Source organism: Pogona vitticeps, chromosome 2 (assembly GCF_051106095.1).
Source record: "Pogona vitticeps strain Pit_001003342236 chromosome 2, PviZW2.1, whole genome shotgun sequence".
Taxonomy (NCBI): Eukaryota; Metazoa; Chordata; class Lepidosauria; order Squamata; family Agamidae; genus Pogona; species Pogona vitticeps.
This window is the reverse complement of record NC_135784.1, coordinates 128,494,254-128,513,988: the sequence shown is the minus strand read 5'-3', so window position 1 is coordinate 128,513,988 and position 19,735 is coordinate 128,494,254. Positions and strand designations below refer to the sequence as shown.

Genomic DNA, 19,735 nt, shown 5'->3' with positions numbered 1-19,735 from the left:
TATGGGCAGGTTCATGCGGGATGAGCTAGTCTTTCAGATAATCCTTACTTATCTGTGCCATTTAGGGCCTTGTGAGTACATGCTGACATCTTGAATTGAGGCCAGAAAGAAATCTACACTTAGCACAATTGACATCCGATTCATGTAATGTAGTTGAAGGGTATCTATTAGAGAGCAAGCTGGTTGACACATTTTGCTCTAGCTGCAGTTTATGGCCACTTTTCAAGGAATGACCCTTTTAGCATATTATTGTAATAGATGACCAAAACACATTAGTGTGGTCAGGTCCTTTTAATTACAGAAAGGAATGCATCTGGTGTATTAGCCAAAGTTTAGAAAGTCTCTAGAAAACAGAGGTTTAGTAATTTGTATGCACTGAATTCAGACTTAAGGCAACTCTTTTCAGGGTATTCTAGGTAGAGAGTACTAAGAAGTGGTTTACCATTTCCTTCTTCTGAGGATGCCCTGGGACTGTGCAACTGCCCAAGGCCAGACAGGCTGTCTCTTTTGGGATACACAGTGGGGAATTGAACTTCCATCACTGAGCTATCCAACCAGCTAAGACATTCCAAAAGTGCTTCCATAAGCACATTGCTATTGCTAACTATCTGTTCTTTTTCATTCTCATCACCAAGTATACTTGAAAGGATATGGTGCACCAGACATATGGACAATATTGTGGGACCCATGTCATGTGCTCTGATTTATGATAACTAGATTCCTGAATGGTTTTCTATAGCACAGTTTGGGCACGCTGATTGGCTGCAGAATTAGTGGAATTTTTCAGTTCCATTGTGGCAGGGAAAGTGGAGCTGGTGTAGGTCATGGACAGATTTGCAATGAAAATGTAAAAATAGCAATGGATCTTTTGTTGGTCTGCAGACATGATTTAAATGATGACTTACACACACACACACACACACACACACACACACACAGAGAGAGAGACATTCTTAGCGCTATCAGAGTTCCTCTGTCATAATGCAGTTATGGAGGTAAGGAAACATGCCTCTACAGTTCGTAGTGGAAGAGTTTCTTAAGGTAATTGTCTTGCTAGACCTCCACCACCACCAAGTGTAGACCCAAGCATGCATACAGAGAAGTCTAAATCTGGGTCCAGTGGTTCCCCACATGACGACGATAATCCATTCCGTTAAAATCACTGTACAGTGAAATCGTCGTCATGCGAAAAAAAAACCATTGGAATGCATTGAAAACCGGTTAATGCGTTCCAATGGGGAAATACCTCCTTGTCCAGTGAAGATCGCCCATAGAGAACCGCCGATCAGCTGTTTAAAATCGCTATCTTCTGAAGCTTCTGTCCGGAAACCAGCCATTTTGCAAAGGGAGGGAAGCCATTTTGTGGAGCTGGAAAAAACCTCGTTTTGCGAACAAATGGTTTGCGAAGCAAGGACCTAATCAACTTAAAGTGGATTTCCCCCATAGGAACCATCGTTTTGCGATTGCAATAGCGATCGCAAAAAAGTCATTGTCAAGCGATTTCATCGTTTACCGGGGTAAGCGTCTAGCAGGGCACCATTGTATTTGATTATTGAAAGTGAATTAACTTGCCTTCTGTGAAACAATTTTTTAAAATCAGAATCAAATTTTATATTGTTGGTTGTTGTAGGTTTTTTGGGGTGTTTGGCCGGTTTCTGAACGTTTTTCTTCCTAACATTTTGCCAGTCTCTGTGGCCAGCATCTTCAGAGGACAGGAGTTAGAACTCTTGTCTGTGTTCTGGTGTGCTGTGTGGGATAGTTGAGCATTTGTATCTGTGGGATCAGCTTTTTGTCCTTTTCAGGTGATTATGGTGATCAGGGTGTTTTTTGCTATGGGTGTATTGTTGTGATAAAAGGGGAGATGATTTGTCACTGTGGTTGATGGGTGTCATTAGCTAGTCTTTTATGTGCAGTGATCCCTGGTCCTTATGGCTGGGTAGAGTTTGTTGACCTTTTTCAACCAAGTCTCCCCGGAACATGGCCAAACAGCCCGGAAAAACCTACAACAACCGTCGGATCTCAGCTGTGAAAGCCATTGAGAATACAAATTTTATGTTCTTGGCTTTTGGACAACTTGCTTATCCTTTGGTTTCTTTAGTTCTAGAATTGATTTTTAATTGCAGTAGTAAACACTGATTATTCATATTCTCATGGCATTTGTTATGGTATCCATTCTTCACCATCACCAGTTTGTGACTGTATCCATGATATGTCCTCAAAATTCCAGATGTGCCTACATCTCACCCCACCCCCAATTTTGAAGACTCAGTTCACACTAAATATTCTAATGGGTAAATAGCCCTGGAAGGACTATTTCATGATGGCTTTGTTTCATTGGCACAGTGTACCATTTCTTCAGTGTAAGCAGTGAAACTAGAAATTATTTATTATCTATACTAGTCTTACCAACAAAGAATTAATATTTATATTTGGTTCTCTAGTATTGGCTGATATCATTCTGGCAGTGTCCATTTTCAGTAATTAATGATTTTGCCCAGTCCATTGGCCGCTGACAGCTTCCTGATGGTGAATCAGATTCCATGGAAGGCTGAGGACCTGGTGGGAGCGATAATCAGAAATGTTTTATTTCTCAAAATCAACACAGCTGATGATATCTGCTTTATGTGGTGTTACTAGGAGAATAGAATTTGAGCTACTCGGTGTAAACCCTTCAATTAGGTTGCAAGCCAATTCTAGTTTCATAGATAGGTGGTCTCACTAAGAATACTTTCTGGTAATTCTCTGTGGTACACACAGCCATTCTCAACTTTTTCTTTCTTTCTTTTTTTTTGGGGGGGGGCACAGTTAAAAATGTAATATGAAAGAAATATAGGCCAAATCAGGATTGTACAAGTTGTGTAGTAAACCTTATAAGGTGGTGTGTTAAGAATTGTTTCCAGTCTGTGGCCCTCTTCAAATGTGTCAAGCCCCCCCCCCCCGGGGACCATATGACCCCAATGAGAATGGCTGTATCATGCATATTTTACTAAAACTATCACATTTGCTTTATGGGTTCTGGATAGGGAATGTAATTCGTATTGTATTATTTTTCCTCTTTTAAAGAGAGCCAAATGTTATATTTTCCACTGAATGTCCTATATGTAACATATTTCTGTGGCTGTACATAATGCTAAACCAGTATCTGGTGCTATGTGCATGAGCATCTGTGAGCCCAAGTCTGAAGCCAAAATAAACTGAAAATTAAACTAATTTCCTCAATTTCTTTCTTGTGATTGATATCCAAGAATCACAGTTTTTTATACAAACTCTTGCCACTTGCTATACAAGTGTTACTGCCTTGTGTTGGAAAGGTGCCATCCAGGTTTCTTTACACCTTGGTATATGCTGCACTACTTTACAGTTCTCACCCAAATTATTCCTTTTTTCTTCATGCTTTATGATGTGGTTTTATACTTTCATAGTTTAGGATGATTTGCTCTCTTGTGGTTGGCTGAGTTCCAAATACTTAGTCCCAGGACATATGTATCTGCTGATAGGTAGAATAGTTTTAATGTCTTATTCTATACCTGTTTACAATTCCCTCACTGTATTCTGTTTTTTTCTGTGTTCTCTTGTTCACTTTATGTTTAAATAAATCCACCTCAGTAATAGTTCTAGTGTGCTTATTTTAGATTCCAGAACTGAACTCAGTATCTTCCTCCTATCTACTTTTTGTTGTTTCCTGGTTATTGCTTTTCTGGCCTAGATGTCTGGTAACACAGGCAGCTTGGTTATTTGCTTGTCCCCTTTTTTAAAACGGCAGTGTAATGTACTGTGAAGATTACTACCATGTTTCCCGAAAAATAAGACAGGGTGTTATATTATTTTTTGCTCCAAAAACCCCAATAGGGCTTATTTTCAGGGGATTTATTTTTTTTCATGTACAACAATCAACATTTATTCAAATACAGTACAGTCATGTCATCTTCTGGTTGCTTCACAATGGTGGAGGGTGGGGTTTCACTTAACTGGGGCTTTTTTCCCATATAAGGCTTATATTACAATCATCCTCAAAAATCATACTGTGGCCTATTTTCAGATTAGGCCTTATTTTAAGGTAAACAGGGTAGATGTATTTTTGCTAATTCAGCAACAGCATAAACAAAAAACGTTTTTCACCCCCTCTAGTGGTTAAAATGATTTTCTAAAATTACACTTTGAGAGGTATGTAGGGCCCCTCAGAACATGGCAAAACTGTGCTTGGAGGGCACAAGGGGACTTTTTTTTTTTTTTTTTTTTTTTTTTGCAGATTTTTGTTTCTAAAAAGTGGTGGGCCTGGGCAGCCTCATGAATATCAATGAGGAAGTAAAATTTTCTGAGAGGAGGCTGTATAGGATTCATGTTGGCCACTCCTCTCATAGATACTGGGGATATCCTGTAGTGCCTGAGAACTATTGCCCTCTGGCTCCTACATGGCTGTCTTTTGTAAGATACATGATTCTTTTTAAAAGAAACCAAGGAAGGTAGTGTGGACTGAGACAGATTTGTTCTCATGAAGCTAGAACTTGGCCTCATGTGAAGGAGGCCATGTTTTTTTTCAGGACTGCTTCTTAGTCTCTACACAAAGTATTATCTGTGGTTTAAATTACTGTTGAATGTAAGAGTGCTTTATGTACCGGTATACGTTTATGTCTTTCAGAGAGAATGTAAAGAAGGAAATAGTGATTAAAGCGCTGAATGAGAGTTCTGACATTGCATGGGAATATTAAAACTTAAAGTAATATGATCAAATACTTGTTGTTGTTCTTTAGTCGTTAAGTCGTGTCCAACTCTTTGTCACCCCATGGACCAGAGCATGCCACGCCCTCCTGTCTTCCACTGCCTCCTAGAGTTGGGTTAAATTCATGTTGGTAGCTTCGGTGACCCTGTCCAACCATCTCGTCCTCTGTTGTCCCATTCTCCTCTTGCCTTCACACTTTCCCAACATCAGGGTCTTTTCCAGGCAGTCTTCTCATGAGATGGCCAAAGAATTGGAGCCTCAACTTCAGCATCTGTCCTTCCAGTGAGCACTCAGAATCGATTTCCTTCAAAATGGATAGGTTTGTTCTGTTTCGTCTCGTCTCTAGTTCCTCTGCCCCTTCGAAATTCAGCTTGTACTTCTGGAAGTTCTCATTCCACATACTGCTAAAGCCTGCCTTGGAGGATTTTGAGCATAACCTTGCTAGCGTGTGAAATGAATGCAATTGTACAGTAGTTGGAGCATTCTTTGGCACTGCCCTTCTTTAGGATTGGGATGTAGACTGATCTTTTCCAATCCTCTGGCCACTGCTGGGTTTTGCAAACTTGCTGGCATACTGAGTGTAGCATCTTAACAGTATCATCATTTAAGATTTTAAATAGTTCAACTGGAATGCCATCACATCCACTGCCCTTGTTGTTAGCCATACTTTCAAACGCCCACTTGACTTCACTCTCCAGGATGTCTGGCTCAAGGTCAGCAACCACACTAGCTGGGTTGTCTGAGACATCCAGATCTTTCTGGTATAGTTCTTCTGTGTATTCTTGCCACCTCTTCTTGATGTCTTCTGCTTCTGTGAGGTCCCTACCATTTTTGTCCTTTATCATGTCCATCTTTGCACAAAATGTTCCTTTAATATCTCCAATTTTCTTGAACAGATCTCTGGTTTTTCCCCTTTCTCTTATTTTCCTCTGTTTCTTTGCACTGTTCATTTAAGAAAGCCCTCTTGTCTCTCCTTGCTATTCTTTGGAAGGCATCATTCAGTTTTCTGTAACTTTCCCTCTCTCCCTTGCATTTTGTTTCCCTTTTCTCCTCTGCTATTTGTAAGGCCTCGTTGGACAGCCACTTTGTTTTCTTGCATTTCCTTTTCTTTGTGATGGTTTTTGTTGCTGCCTCCTGTACAGTGTCACAAGCCTTCATAGTTCTTCAGGCACTCTGTCCACCAAGTCTAGTTCCTTAAATCTGTTCTTCCCTTTCACTGTGTATTCATAAGGGATTTGGTTTAGATTATACCTGACTAGCCCAGTGGTTTTTTCCTACTTTCTTCAGTTTAAGCTTGAGTTTTGCTATGGGAAGCTGATGATCAGAGCCACAATCAGCTCCAGCTCTTGTTTTTACTGACTGTATACAGCGTCTTCATCTTTGGCTGCAGAGAACATAATCAATCTGATTCCGGTATTGCCCATCTGGTGATTTCCATGTGTAGAGTCACCTCTTGTGTTGTTGGAAAAGAGTGTGATGACCAGCTTGTTCTCTTGACAAAACTTCTATTAGCCTTTGCCCTGCTTCATTTTGAACTCCAAGGCCAAACTTTCCTGTTGTTCCTTTTATCTCTTGACTCCCTACTTTAGCATTCCGGTCCCCTATAATGAGAAGAACATCTTTCTTCAGTGTCAGTTTTAGAAGGTGTTTTAAGTCTTCATAGAATTGGTCAAATTCAGCCTCTTCAGCATCGGCGGTTGGTGCATAAACTTGGATTACTGTGATGTTGAAAGGTCTGCCTTGGATTCGTATTGAAATTGTTCTAGCATTTTTGAGATTACATCGCAGTACAGCTTTTCCCAGCCTTTTGTTGACTATGAGGGCGACTCTATTTTTTCTACAGGATTCTTTCCCACAATAGTATTTATTTTATTTTATTTATTTATTTATTTATTTGATTTTTACCCCGCCCCTCTAGACCATGTCTACTCGTAGATACGATAATCGTCTGAATTGAATTTGCCCATTTCTGTCCATTTTAGTTCACTGATGCCCAGGATGTCAATGTTTATTCTTGCCATCTCTTGTTTGACCACATCCAGCTTACCAAGATTCATAGAACTTACATTCCAGGTTCCTATTCAGTATTTTTCTTTGAAGCATCAGACTTTCCTTTCACTTCCAGGCACGTCCGCAGAAGAGCGTCCTTTCGGCTTTGGCCCAACCACTTCATTAGCTCTGGAGCTACTTGCACTTGTCTTCCACTCTTCCTCAGTAGCATGTTGGACACCTTCCGAGCTGAGGGGCTCGTCTTCCAGCGTCATATCTTTTAGCCTTTTGTTCATGGAGTTTTCTTGGCGAAGATACTGGAGTGGCTTGCCAGTTCCTCCTCCTGGTGGATAGCGTTTAGTCAGAACTCTCCACCATGGCCTATCTGTCTTGGGTGTCCCTGCATGGCATAGCCCATAGCTTCTCTGAATTACTCAAGCTCCTTCGCCACAACAAGGCAGGAATCCATGAAGGGGGTCAAGTACTTATCCTCCCCCGCCATCATCATGCCTATGGCGGGGGAGGATAAGTACTGGCTTATCCATAGTTTTCTGGCTTTTCCATAGTTTTATCATAGAAGCTAAAATATGTGAAATTAATTTTTTAAAAAATTGATGAAAACAGTGTTATGGTCTATTGTATGCTGTGGCCAAAAATGAGTAAGCTAGAACAATGGTTTCCAATATTGAGTTCCCAGATGTTCTTGGACTAAAACTCCCAGAAGTCTTGACCATTAGTTGTGCTGGACAAGATTTCGGGGATTGTAGACGAAGAACATCTGGGGAGTCAAGACTGGAAAGCATTGAGCTTGGAAGCTCGTGAAAATGGAAGGAGAGGGTTGACTGGAGCTGGAGAGGGAATAACAACAGTTTTTGCTCCATTTTGATGAAGTCTCCAGGTGTTCTCCTTCTGAAAGAGGAGGAAATTAGCGAAAAAAACCAATTGCCATGCCACCCTTCCCCTGATGGGAGTGACTGGCTATTGAAGTGAGTTTGCCCGAGATATGTCTCACTTCAACAAACAGAAAGACTCCGCTGTTTGTCAAATAGTGTGTCTGGACCCAATCCAATGTTTTAATGTTAATGTTTTAAAACATGTCATGAAAATTAGATTTTTTTTTCTTTTACTGTTAGGAGGTCATAAACTATCTTGAGGTTGGCATGTTAGATACAGATCTTTAAAGGATATGAATTTTAAGGAAACATGAAGGGCTTGCCCCCATTTATTTAATTTAAACTTCCATTATGCAGTCAGTAGAGCCTTCTTAGAGTTTTAAAAGTCTGAAAGCAGTAGAAAAAGATACAGCAGTTAGTCCCTCCTTGTCTATTTGCTCTTTTGCCTGTTTGCTATTAGCAGGGAAATTCTAAGTTTAACAATAGAGACAGGGAGAAGGAGGAAGAAGGTGAGAAAGTACAGGAAGTCCTTTCTTTCCTTCTAATGCAACGAAGAGTTTTATAGTATCACAAAGACTGACATGTTTTATATGATGTATATTGAGGGTTGTAACCCACTTTCTCAGATGCAACAGTCTGTACAGACTTACGCTAAGGTGCAGCCAGATGATTTGTTTGTTTTTCTGTAATAGTTACCCTTCCTGGACATCTTTTTTGGCTGCTTCTGAAATCTAGGAGGGTTAGGAATAATCTGTGAACTGAGCACCTTATGTGTGACATTAATTCCAGGTTAATTCAGCCCATAATCTGGTTGGTGGGAGGATGTATAGTGTAAAGGAAATATTTGTTGAAGTTAATTCAAAATTGAATGAGAAGAGGTTGAGTATTTGTAGAATGAAGGGGAAACAGAAAGCCAATATATGCAGAAGGCTGTTGGTTCATGTGTAAATTCCTATGTGTTTTAAGCAACAACTTTTATATCAGTTGATTCTTCTAAAAATAAATTTAGTGGCAATACAGTGGTGCCTCGACTTATAGATGCCCCTACTTATGAAAATTTTGACTTACAAAAAGCTCTGGCCGCAAAATTTTGCTTCGACTTGCGGCTGGAGCTTCCACTTATGAATGGAAAAAGGCAGGGGAAAAGGGCAGGAAATTCAAACCGTTGGTGGTGAAGAGGCTCCTTCTTTGTAGCTCTTTCGCCTCAACAGTTAGGAAAAGAGAGGCTCAGCCTCCTGGGCTTCCACCACTGCTGCCACCACCCCTGGGAGGCAAGCCACCGGACCATCCCAGCTGGGCTCAGCCTCCTGGGCTTTCAGTGCCGCAGCGACCGCCGCTGCCAGAGGCCTCCCGACTTTTCTTGCTGCTGCCGCTGGCTCCCTGGACTTACGTTGGGCTTACCAGCCACGTGGGCTCCCGGAGGGCTGTCCCCGACGGCTATTGCGGTTGTGGTTGTGGTGGTGGAGAAAGGCCGGGTGGGCTCCCAGGGGGTTCCCGCCAACCGCGATTTCAGCGGCGGTGAACCCCACACGGCTAAGCATGACCGGAAGGCTTTGTGGTGAGGTGACGTGCTGCTTTTTGCATTTTTAAAACTGTTTTGGGTGGCTTTTGCAGGGTGGGATTGGGCTGGTGGGGTTATATTTATGTTTATTTTTAGATTTGTTTTGTTTTGTTTTTTGCAGGCCCAGGGGCTTGCAGTGTTTTATTTTTATTTTGGGGGGGTATTTCTTCAGCTGGAATGGATTAATTGGCTTTCAATGTATTCCTATGCGAAATGGTGCTTTGACTTACAAAAAAATTGACTTATGACCACTGTTCCAGTATGGATTAATTTCGTAAGTCGAGGCACCGCTGTAAATGCTAGTAAAATGAAATGAATTTAATAAATGAAATGAATAGTTAGTACTTTGTCTAGTAAAACAATGTGTTTAACAGCACCAATATTTTACTAAGAAACTGTATTCACAATGGAACCAAAATACAGGGTATGTATAATATTCTCAAGTAAAGCAAAATAAAGTGTATTAATTAATTTTTCTATGCCTGTAATTTTTTTCTGCAGCATGTTTGTTGTATTTCCCTCCCCCCCTTTTTTTTCTCCAGTTGCCTATTCCCCTTTGTCTTAAATTGTAAGCACGTGGATTCTGGATGTGTGTGTATTCCGTGATAGTGGTAATAAATCTTGTGCGAAAAAGTTCATGAAAGCAAATATATATGTTATATATTACTTGTCCTATCTTTTCCTGTAAGATTGGAATATTGTACAAAGTACAACAGAAATGCTATAGATAACCCACTACTGTAGTAGCCCTGGCTGTTTTCCCCTTCTCAGAAATAGTCAAACAGATGCCTTCCATTGGTTCAAAAGTGCTCGTGCTCAGTTTATAACTTCTAGGATAAAGGGGGTCTAAAGATCAGAGCACCACAGTCTTGATATCGAAAATGCTAGTCCTTGGAATCCCTTGTCTTGAGACAGGTCAGTGTGTTCTATGTTACCTCCAAGCTTCACCAGGCTTCCCTTATTAGGAATCATTTAGAATAGCTGAGCCAAAAAAAAATTCCAAAGCCATAGATGAAGATTAGGTCTACATTGGAGTTAGGGCATTAAAGCTTTCTGTCACCAAGACTGAGATGATGCACTTGACATCAAGAACTTTGTTTTATGAGTATAGGATAGTGGGCAAACTTACAGAAATATCTATTTCTATTAAATAAATGAGAATGTGCTACAGCTGTTTTTAATGAGAACCTGATAAGTTGCAATGAAATGACTGGTTGAAATTAATCTGGAGAAATCAATGGAGGCTTTAATTAGAACACTGCTACACTATGCTAGAATTTCTTTGAGGGTCATTGTAATGATAATGTTATACAGAGTGCTCCTCCTCTCTCTTGCTATAATGAGCTGCTGTTTTGCTGTAATAAATGAGTTGAACGAATTCTCTCTGATAAGTTTAATTAAAGCTGCTTGTTAAAATGGAAAAGGCATTTGCCCTTCCTAATGGAAGCCTAGCATTTCTAACAAAGTTTAATAAAAATTGAGTAGGAAGGCACCAAAAATGTAGCCTCTCTTTTTTAAAAGGTCCTTTCAAGTTTACTTTTCTAAATTCCTTAACTACTTGCAAGTGCCGTAAGACCAAAAGAGTGAATGAGGGAGATGTACAAGTAACATAAATGTGGTGACCAACAGTTACAGGCATTACTTCTTATTTTTGGGGGAGCACATGGTTGCCTGGAGAAGATGGTTAGATGAGACGCACAGTTACATGGTTTCTCTTATGCAGCTGTTGTTACCAGTGCACACATCAAGCTTCAATTATCAAATTGAGAGAAGTGTTCCCTTTCCTGTGTTACCTTACATCTTCATGATTTAATAGAAAGTAAAGGAGTGAGGACCCTATATCCCCAGTGGGGGAATATAGAATAGGGCAACGGGTTTGTGACAGAGTCATCATTTTAATATTGTTTTAATAACAGCATAATAGCTGTGTAGGATACCTGGAAAACTAGAAATGTTTTATTTTGTTAAAATGATGGTTCTAAAGTATCTGTGGTATCTGTTGCAGCCCTGGTTGTAAGTACTGCGTCAGCTGGATTTGCAATGGCACCAGTGCCGTTTGACGTAACCTGTTTCCTGCTTGCCTCCCTTGGAACTGGCCTTGCATCGTGTGCTGCTAATATAATCAACCAGGTTGGTACTTTTTTTTATTAGATTCTCTTTTCATATTAGTGCCATGAATGCTCTTTGTATTCACGTTTTGTAATTTCTGTGTTATGTTACGCCAGGATGGGAATATCAAGCATAGTATGTTGGGGTGGTAAATGTGAATTAAGATAGCTTTCAGACTTGATCACAGTGCTGCCCCTGTGTTATGGTTAGCTTTTGTTTCCAAGGTTGTAGTGTTCTCACATATGTTGTGGTCTAGTGTTTGGATAGTCTCTTACTTATGCTCACAGTGTTATGTCATTATGTCTGCTGACTTCATTAGGAGCTGGGGAAGGCTTAAAATCAGAAAGTATCTACATTTAGTATTTCTGTTGGCATTTTGTTTGGAAGGAGCTTTTGGTATGGAATGAAAAGATCTTGAGCAGCCTGCTTCCTGTGTACATAGTGGCACAATCCAGATGGAAACATGTGCTTGAATGTCATGATAGATCTATATTTTCTTTAACCTTCTGCAAGACCAATAACACATAAACAAGCTGGATTGGATTTGAACTCCCAACTCTGAGTGGCATTCTGGTGTGGATGTGGAATGTGGCCTCACTTAGATTGACCTTTTCTTCACTTTTTAACTAAAAAATTACAATTCTGTCCAAACCAGACAAACTGTGGTTGGTCTTAACTGTGATTTGTTTTGGCTTATGAAGCTCACTCAGTTCAGTAAAGCAAGTTAATATTAACAATAATTTAAGATTCAAATAAAGGAAATAACTGTGGTTAATTGAAAGCAGAAATGAAGCTTCTGTTCTCCTTGTGCCTGTTTGTTGGTTGTGGGATATAGTTTGCAAAATCTAAGGTTTGTACAGATAAAGGCTTAAAGGAGGCTTGCTGTCATGTAAAGAATAGTCATTACTGCATCATTTAACGTAAATCAGGCCATTGTATGCAAGTTGCTCTGAATTGTGGTCTTAAATAGTACTGTGTTCTTTTTGAGACATACTCCTTGTAATGAGGGGAATAATCTTTTCTGTAGCAACTCAGTTTTTGCATGGGTGAAAAGAAAGTTGTGGTATAGCAATGTATTCCTGAAAAGGAGAATGCAGTGAACTGCAGAGCAATTTTTGGTGGTCAGATTTCAGTTGCAAAATATCAGGTAGTACAACTAAAAGATCTGCTAGGAACAAGCGGCACATCTCTGAAATGGAAGGAAAACCATAATACAGTATGTCAATACAGTTCAAAACTATTAAGAAAAAACACCAGCTAGAATATTTTCTTTTGAGAGTCTTCTTTTTTTCAATATAAAGATGAAATGATATTAAGAATTGCACATTTGTATTGTGCATTCACTTGTTATGCCGTAGCCAGTGATCATATTGCAGCTTTCGTTACCACATACAGAAATTGGGAGTTATAGGTAGGGGATTCAGGGCAGGATGACTATATTTATATGAGACTTAATGAAAACGAACAGTTTCTGTGGCATGTTTTTCTTGTGAATCACATTAGCTAAGACAGGTTACAGTTTGTTTTTAACCATGCTGAAAAGTGATGTATTCACCATTTGTGCATAAATTTTGTGACCAAACAACTGGGAAGCAAGAGTGATTGTGGTACTCATTTTGAAAGAACATTCCCAGAGCTTTCCAATATTTTGCTTCTCACTAAGAAAATTCTTACATAGCAAGTCACTTGTTTAATAATACTAGCCCTTGAATAGAACCATAGTTGTTTGTATGCAGATTCCAGCTATAATGCTGTCTGGTAGAGACAGTGGTAGTTGCACAAGGCAGAGCTTCTTGCCCCAAGAGATGTGGAGGCAAACTTGCTGAACATACGATAGCCACAGTCACAAGATCTTATTGAGAAATTTGCCAGAGACTGGAACAAAAAGCTTCTTGAGTTACAAGATGTGTATCTGTGTAATATAAAGGAGCTTCCCTCCATCCCATGGGGTAAAATGAGAAAGAAATTCAAATGATAATTTACTCACCTGTCTTTTACGGAGGGGGGGGAAAGGAAATAGGCAAAGAAAATGGAAATCCCAGCCTATGATCTCTTTGTTTCCCAGAGGCTGAGAGTGTTTTTTTTCTTGATACAAATTACTTTTAAAAACCTGCTTTAAGTTTGGATGAATATCCATTTTAGACTTGTAAACCTGTTCCTTGATCTCCCTCTGAAAACTGAAAATCAAGGTGTCTGTAGTGTACTGTCAGATCTTTATGTGGAAAAAATATCATTTGTTTAGCTCAGAACGTTAGCCTTTTGACTTATGACATTTTGATAAAAACAAAACTTGTAGTGCTGCAACATTGAAATGTTAAAAGATTGGATCTACATTTTAAATCAAGTGCATCTTACAACTGAGGAATGGTTCAAAGTGAGGAGGGTTGTAAAGATGAAAGCAGGATGTTTAAAATGTTTTGCATTTAGTAGCTGAAAGATGTACTGCTGTTGTTAGATTTGACTTAATACCTTCAGGAAGGAGAAGATGGAGTTGCTCATCTTACACAGAGCATAGAAGAACCTACCACAGAAATTAAAGCAAACATGGTCATATACAAGAAGAGAACAAAAATACAAAATTTTTACTTTAAAACAATCATAACTTCTTTAAAAGTGAAGTCCAAAGATGGATGGATTTTCTATCAACTAGTTTGCCTAGCCAAGCAGTTACCTTACATTGATAGCTGTATCATTGTTTCTTATACATGGTGCAGCCTTGGCAATTGTTTGGAATCTGCTAGGACTCAGCACTTGATTTAGGCGGATCTCAAATAGTCTATTTACAATTGGGTGGTATGACATCAAAATCAAAGCAGAATGGTCAGTTCCCGAGCAAAATAATTGTATAAATCAATTAAGATCCAGGGCACAAATCGAACTGTATAGAGTGCCAATTGCTTCAGACTCTTCCTTTTTTCCCACTGAAGCATAGAGATGATTCATACATAACTCTCTGGTGCCAAATGATTGTCATTTGGCAGTTTTATTTCCCCTTTCTAGAATCTATCATGTCTCCAGATTTCATGTACATTAGTGCTAAAACAAAGTTGTAACAGTTTCAGTTTTCCAGTGACTTCAGGTGTTCAAATCAATTTGCATCCAGGGTACAAATTGAATTGAATTGGGCACAAGTCTCTTCAGACTAAATCAGGAAATATTCTGAAGCCTCACATTTGATTTTAAATTAAATAAATTGACCAGCAAACATCCCTATAAACCAGCGGTCCCCAACATTTTTAGCCCGGTGGACCGGCTGGGGAAGGTGGAGCATCCCCTGTGAGTATGCGCAAAGGAGTGGGGGCGTGGGCGCATGTGCAAAGGGTGGCATAGTGCTTGTGGAGGTGCACTCGCGTGAAGGCACAAATGGGCTGTGCAGGGGGGGGGCCTCCATGGCCCAGTCCAGCTCAGGCCACGGAGCGGCAGCGGATCGGGGGTTGGGGACCTCTGCTATAAACTACAACACAGAAGCATGTTTTTCAGGGGGGGATCAGACTCCCTTTCTGTTTTGAAACCCTTTTGAAATAATGAAAGTGTGATTTTTGTTAGTAAGGCCCTAAATACAGCGTTCTACACTTCAGTCACTGGAACAAATGTGCATTTTCCTCTAGTAGGTACGAAGATGTTCCTCCAGTTTAGAGCTACCAATGTATGCAGAAATCAAGTCCATGTTTAGGAGGAAGGCTTGCTGGTGGTGTGTCTGCTTTGTTGGATCTAACTGCCTAGGCTCCTCTTCACCTTTACCTGCTCTTGAGCAATTCTGCCATTCAGTAGCTGAACTTGTTGTTGTTTAGTCGTTAAGTCATGTCCGACTCTTCGTGACCCCATGGACCAGAGCACGCCAGGCCCTCCTGTCTTCCACTGTCTCCCAGAGTTGGGTCAAATTCATGTTTGTCGCTTCCGTGACATTGTCCAACCATCTCGTCCTTTGTCATCTTCTCCTCTTGCCTTCACACTTCCCCAACCAACATCAGGGTCTTTTCCAGGGAGTCTTCTCTTCTCATGAGATGGCTAACATATTGAAACCTCAGCTTCAGGATCTGTCCTTTGAGTGAGCACTCGGGGTTGATTTCCTTCAGAATGGATACGTTTGATTTCCTTGCAGTCCAGGGGACTCTCAAGAGTCTCCTCCAGCAACACAATTCAAAATCATCAATTCTTCAGCGGTCAACCTTCTTTATGGTCCAGCTCTCACTTCCATACATCGCTACTGGAAAAACCATAGTTTTGACTATGCGGACCTTTCTCAGCAAGGAGCTGTCTCTGCTTTTTAAGATACTGTCTAGGTTTGTCATTGGTTTCCTCCCAAGCATCAGGCGTCTCTTAATTTCGTGGCTACTGTCTCCATCTGCAGTGATCATGGAGCCCAAGAAAGTAAAACCTGTCACTACCTCCATACCTTCCCCTTCTATTTGCCAGGACCAGTGGCCATGACCTTGGTTTTTTTTGATGTTGAGCCTCAGACCATTTTTGTGCTCTCCTCTTTCACCCTCATTAAGTAGCTGAACTACCAAGATCCAATAGGACCAGGGTTGTCTTTGTTTGCACAGCAGTCAAACAGACCTTTTTCGGCCAGTGCCTTATCAAAGTAGCAAAAGCTCTTTGGTTTTACAAAGGCCAAAATGATAACCTCTTCCCAGCCTGTCTTCCCAAGTTTCAGATATACGGATGTTCCAATACATTTTCCATATATTGGAAAAGTGATCAGAAGTACAGAAGTATTTCAAATGTGCTCACACCACAGATTTGTAAAGTTATTATGATAGTGGCAATTTCATTGTCAGTCTTTTAACTAGTGATCCAATTGATTTTGTCTGCAGCTGAGCAAGACAAGAGGAGGTGATTCAGCTTGTGCTGCTGATTCTTGATTTTCTCTCTGACTAGCTTCTTGATGAAAGAGGAAGATCAGTTACATGCATGTATGGCTTTAGTTTCCGGTGGGAAAACTCCCAACAAAGCAAAAATCCAGTGGAAAATGAGAGAGTTTCCTTTTGGTCTATATCAGTCCATCTAAACTGGAGTGTTACAGTCTAGTCCAGACAGCTAACCATGTTTAATTAATTAGGCAGAAGTGGGTCAACCTGTTCCCTTCTGTCTTTGGGTGGTCATAGAAGGAAGATATTTGTTTTTAAATTGTCAGTGACCTTTTGGTTTCCTAATCTCAGTCCTGCACCTCCAAGATTTTAAACTTTAAGAAAAAGTTCAATCATCATAAATGAATTACTGTATTAATTTAGTTCAGAAGAATCCTTCACATTGCGAGATTCTGAGTAGTTTGTTGTGACGCCCCCATACACTTGTAGCTGCCTAGAACATTTTGAAATGAAAAGAGAATGACGAACCACGGTCTTTGACTTTGTGCAGCACATTTGTGATTTAACACCTGATGCATCTGTATGTCTTTCTCTGAAGTTTCTCTTTGTTTTGACTGAGCAGTCAACCTGCAGCAGGCAGCACTTCCTTTCATCTTCTGATGATCAGAGGATTGCCAACTGGTGGTTATTAAAACCTCGTGTTTAAGCTCTAGGAGTGCAAGGTTGTCAGTGTAGGAGGCAGCCGATGATGTAATTTACTGCATATAATAAATATCTGGAAAACAGCAACACTGCAAGTCTATCTCTGTCCTCAAAAATGTTCTGATATATGTTGCTTTGATATTTTAACTGCTTGGCAACCTTCATTAGTGGTTACTGTGAGGATCATAACTTACGGCTAGTCAGATGATTCATAATTGTAAGTCCTCTAGATCAAGTGAACATGAAGAAATCCTCAATATTAAGAAGAAATGGCTCAGCCGGAGCTGGTATATTTCATGAGCAGTGAAAATGATGAGCACTTAGAGACCCAACCTCCACAAGAACAATAAATTTTAAATGCAGAGATCATCTTTCCAAAGCATAAATTATTTGACCCCCAACTGAAACTTGATAAAGGATCTTCGATAGAATGTTATAAATTAGTGTGTGCTGTTGTTCGAACAAAGTCTCAAATTATAAGCATAACCAATGGTGAATATGCAGGATAGGACAATTACAAAAGGTTGGGGTGGGGGCAGTGTCTTTGTATATGGACTTTGCAGTAAATATTCCAGCATGACCAATAAAGTAAAATAAGTAGCAATTGAAATAAACTAGACAAAATTACAAGTGATTATTCATTTCAGATAATAATAAATTCACTCTTGCCGTATTTTTAAATATAAAATGTATCAATATGGAACAATGTTCAGGCAACATGTGGGTCCCAGAGATTGCCCTGCAATTCCATGGCCCCCAGATATACTTTTTAAAACAAAGTTTTAACCTTTATCAGTAGTGGCGATTTTAGAGTATAGTGGTAGGAGATTCATTGTCAGATAAACTGATCTGTTGTACAGTATAATGGGTAAAGCACAGTATACATATAATGTGTTCAGTTAATTGGAAACATTCCCCTGGGCAAATGTCATAAATGGCATCTGAGGAAGCATTTTGTAGTAGTTTCCCAAGCAACAGAAATATCAAGCAGAATTGTATTATTGTTTCCTCTGTATTTATTGTATTAAAATTGCTCGATGAGACACACAGAGACAAGAGTAGCTAGACCCTATAAAGAAGTCTCCGATAATACATTTAAAGATTGGCTCAACACAACCTTCTTTATTAGGTTGAAAGCTAACAACAGTATGTGGGTGGATGCAGTTATACGAGTAATTGCTTTTTTCATAACAAAGCCTCTGCTTCCAAACTGAAGTGAGATTTTATAAGAATAAAATTACACCGTTATAGTTTCTTAATGACTAGCTTTATCTAGTTAGGGTTTGTGGCAATTATTTTTGCTCTTTTGCCCAATAATTAATAGAAAGTTCCCATTATAAATTGCCTTTTTATTTCCCTCTGCATTATTCTTACATTTCAGCATCACACATTTTATTCATGTGTTTCAATACTTAAGATGTGCCTTCATTCATCACTATCTTCATATAATTATTCATATTGTAAGTGACAGATTTCTAATTTTCCCCATAACTTTATGGAAAATATTACGTCCAGTACTTAAATGTTTATAGTTCTTTGTTTGCTACTCAAGCTGCAATAAAAATATTGCTTGTAGTGTTTAACTAACTTAATTAACAGATTTTGTATTGGAAGGAATTTCAGCAGGTTCAAATTATGTCAGGCCTGGGGTGGACAGTTTTGTTCACTCATGGAAGTTGCCTTCATTTGTTCTCTCTGCATATAATAAATGAGCCAGTGGCTTTTCTGTGTCACCTGAAACCAGAGTTCCAGAGTTCTGATGTTATGCAGTTTGTTGCAGTGATCACAAACTTGGTTTTGTGTTTGTGTTGTTCCCACAACATAACTCCTATGACAGAGAAAAATAGCTCAGCATAGTTTTGAACACAGTCTTTGCTCCATGCCACTCCTGCTCCACAATTTTGTGATGATCTATTCTATTCTATTCTATTCTATTCTATTCTATGTTTACATTTAAGCTTTAATGATACTCTCTTTAGTTAGTTGACTTTTTAAACTTTTTTTCAATGGGAAGCTGAGAAGAGGGAAAACAATTTGTCTTTATAATAGATCTCTGGGAAAACCTGTGATGCTCTCTTTAAATGGAAGTGCCAGATTGTCACCAGAAGCACTGATGGCTAAAAGAGCAAAGATATTAAAGTGCTGCCATAATGGAATGTGAAGATAGCATCAGACAAAGAGTAAACTTTTGTACTTAGCAATATTAATCTGTTTGTGTAATCTAAGGTGACACAACATTCCAAAATACTTTTATCTTTCAAAATACAAGTATGATTAGTTTTCTTTCCTTGGTTATAGTATTTAAATAGATGATGAACTGTTATAGGTTAAGAGTGTCTTTTACATGGCAAAAATTACTAATAATTTATGGAAATATTTGTACAAAATTATTTATTTCTGGATGGTTTAAACAGCCACTCAAACTTTCGGTGGCCTTAGGGTAGGCATATTGAATCAATGAGGATTTGATGAGTTGATCCCTCTGCATGTTCCATTAATTTAAATGGGCCTACTCTATTTGCAACTTACTTTATTAAAATAAGGGTGCAATCAAACAGGCATTTAGTGTGCTGTTTGGATTGTGTCAGGGACAGGTTGGTTTGTTTCTTTTAATAGTGATAACATGACTTAATTGCTGGATCGAACCAAATCACATCTTTTTGGCACCTATCAAAAGCTTCAATGTCTTTGGTGTAGATGAGAACACACTGTCAGTCTACATTTATTAAATTTGCATTTAATAAATGTAGACTAACAATTCCTCCCTTTTCTTTTGTTCATCAGTGTGGTTGCTTTTATGGATGCTTTGATGAACACCTAACACATTTAATAACAACATACCCTGAGTCCAGTACTGTCTGTGAGTTGGCTGAGGGTAAATTAGAGAGTATCGTATACATTGTAGAATTTGGCATGGAGGATGGTTTTGGAAGACATTGAATAAAAAGAG

General features: G+C 39.3%; 1 protein-coding gene across 2 annotated transcripts in view; it reads left to right on the top strand.

Moving 5' to 3' along the window:
* COX10 (cytochrome c oxidase assembly factor heme A:farnesyltransferase COX10) overlaps window positions 1–19,735 on the top strand; it is a 132,937-nt gene that overhangs the window by 9,152 nt on the left and 104,050 nt on the right. For both annotated transcript variants that reach the window (XM_072990414.2, XM_072990413.2), the window contains exon 4: window positions 11,169–11,293. In XM_072990414.2, coding sequence (XP_072846515.2) covers window positions 11,169–11,293 — 125 coding nt within the window. The remainder of the gene's footprint in view (window positions 1–11,168; window positions 11,294–19,735) is intronic.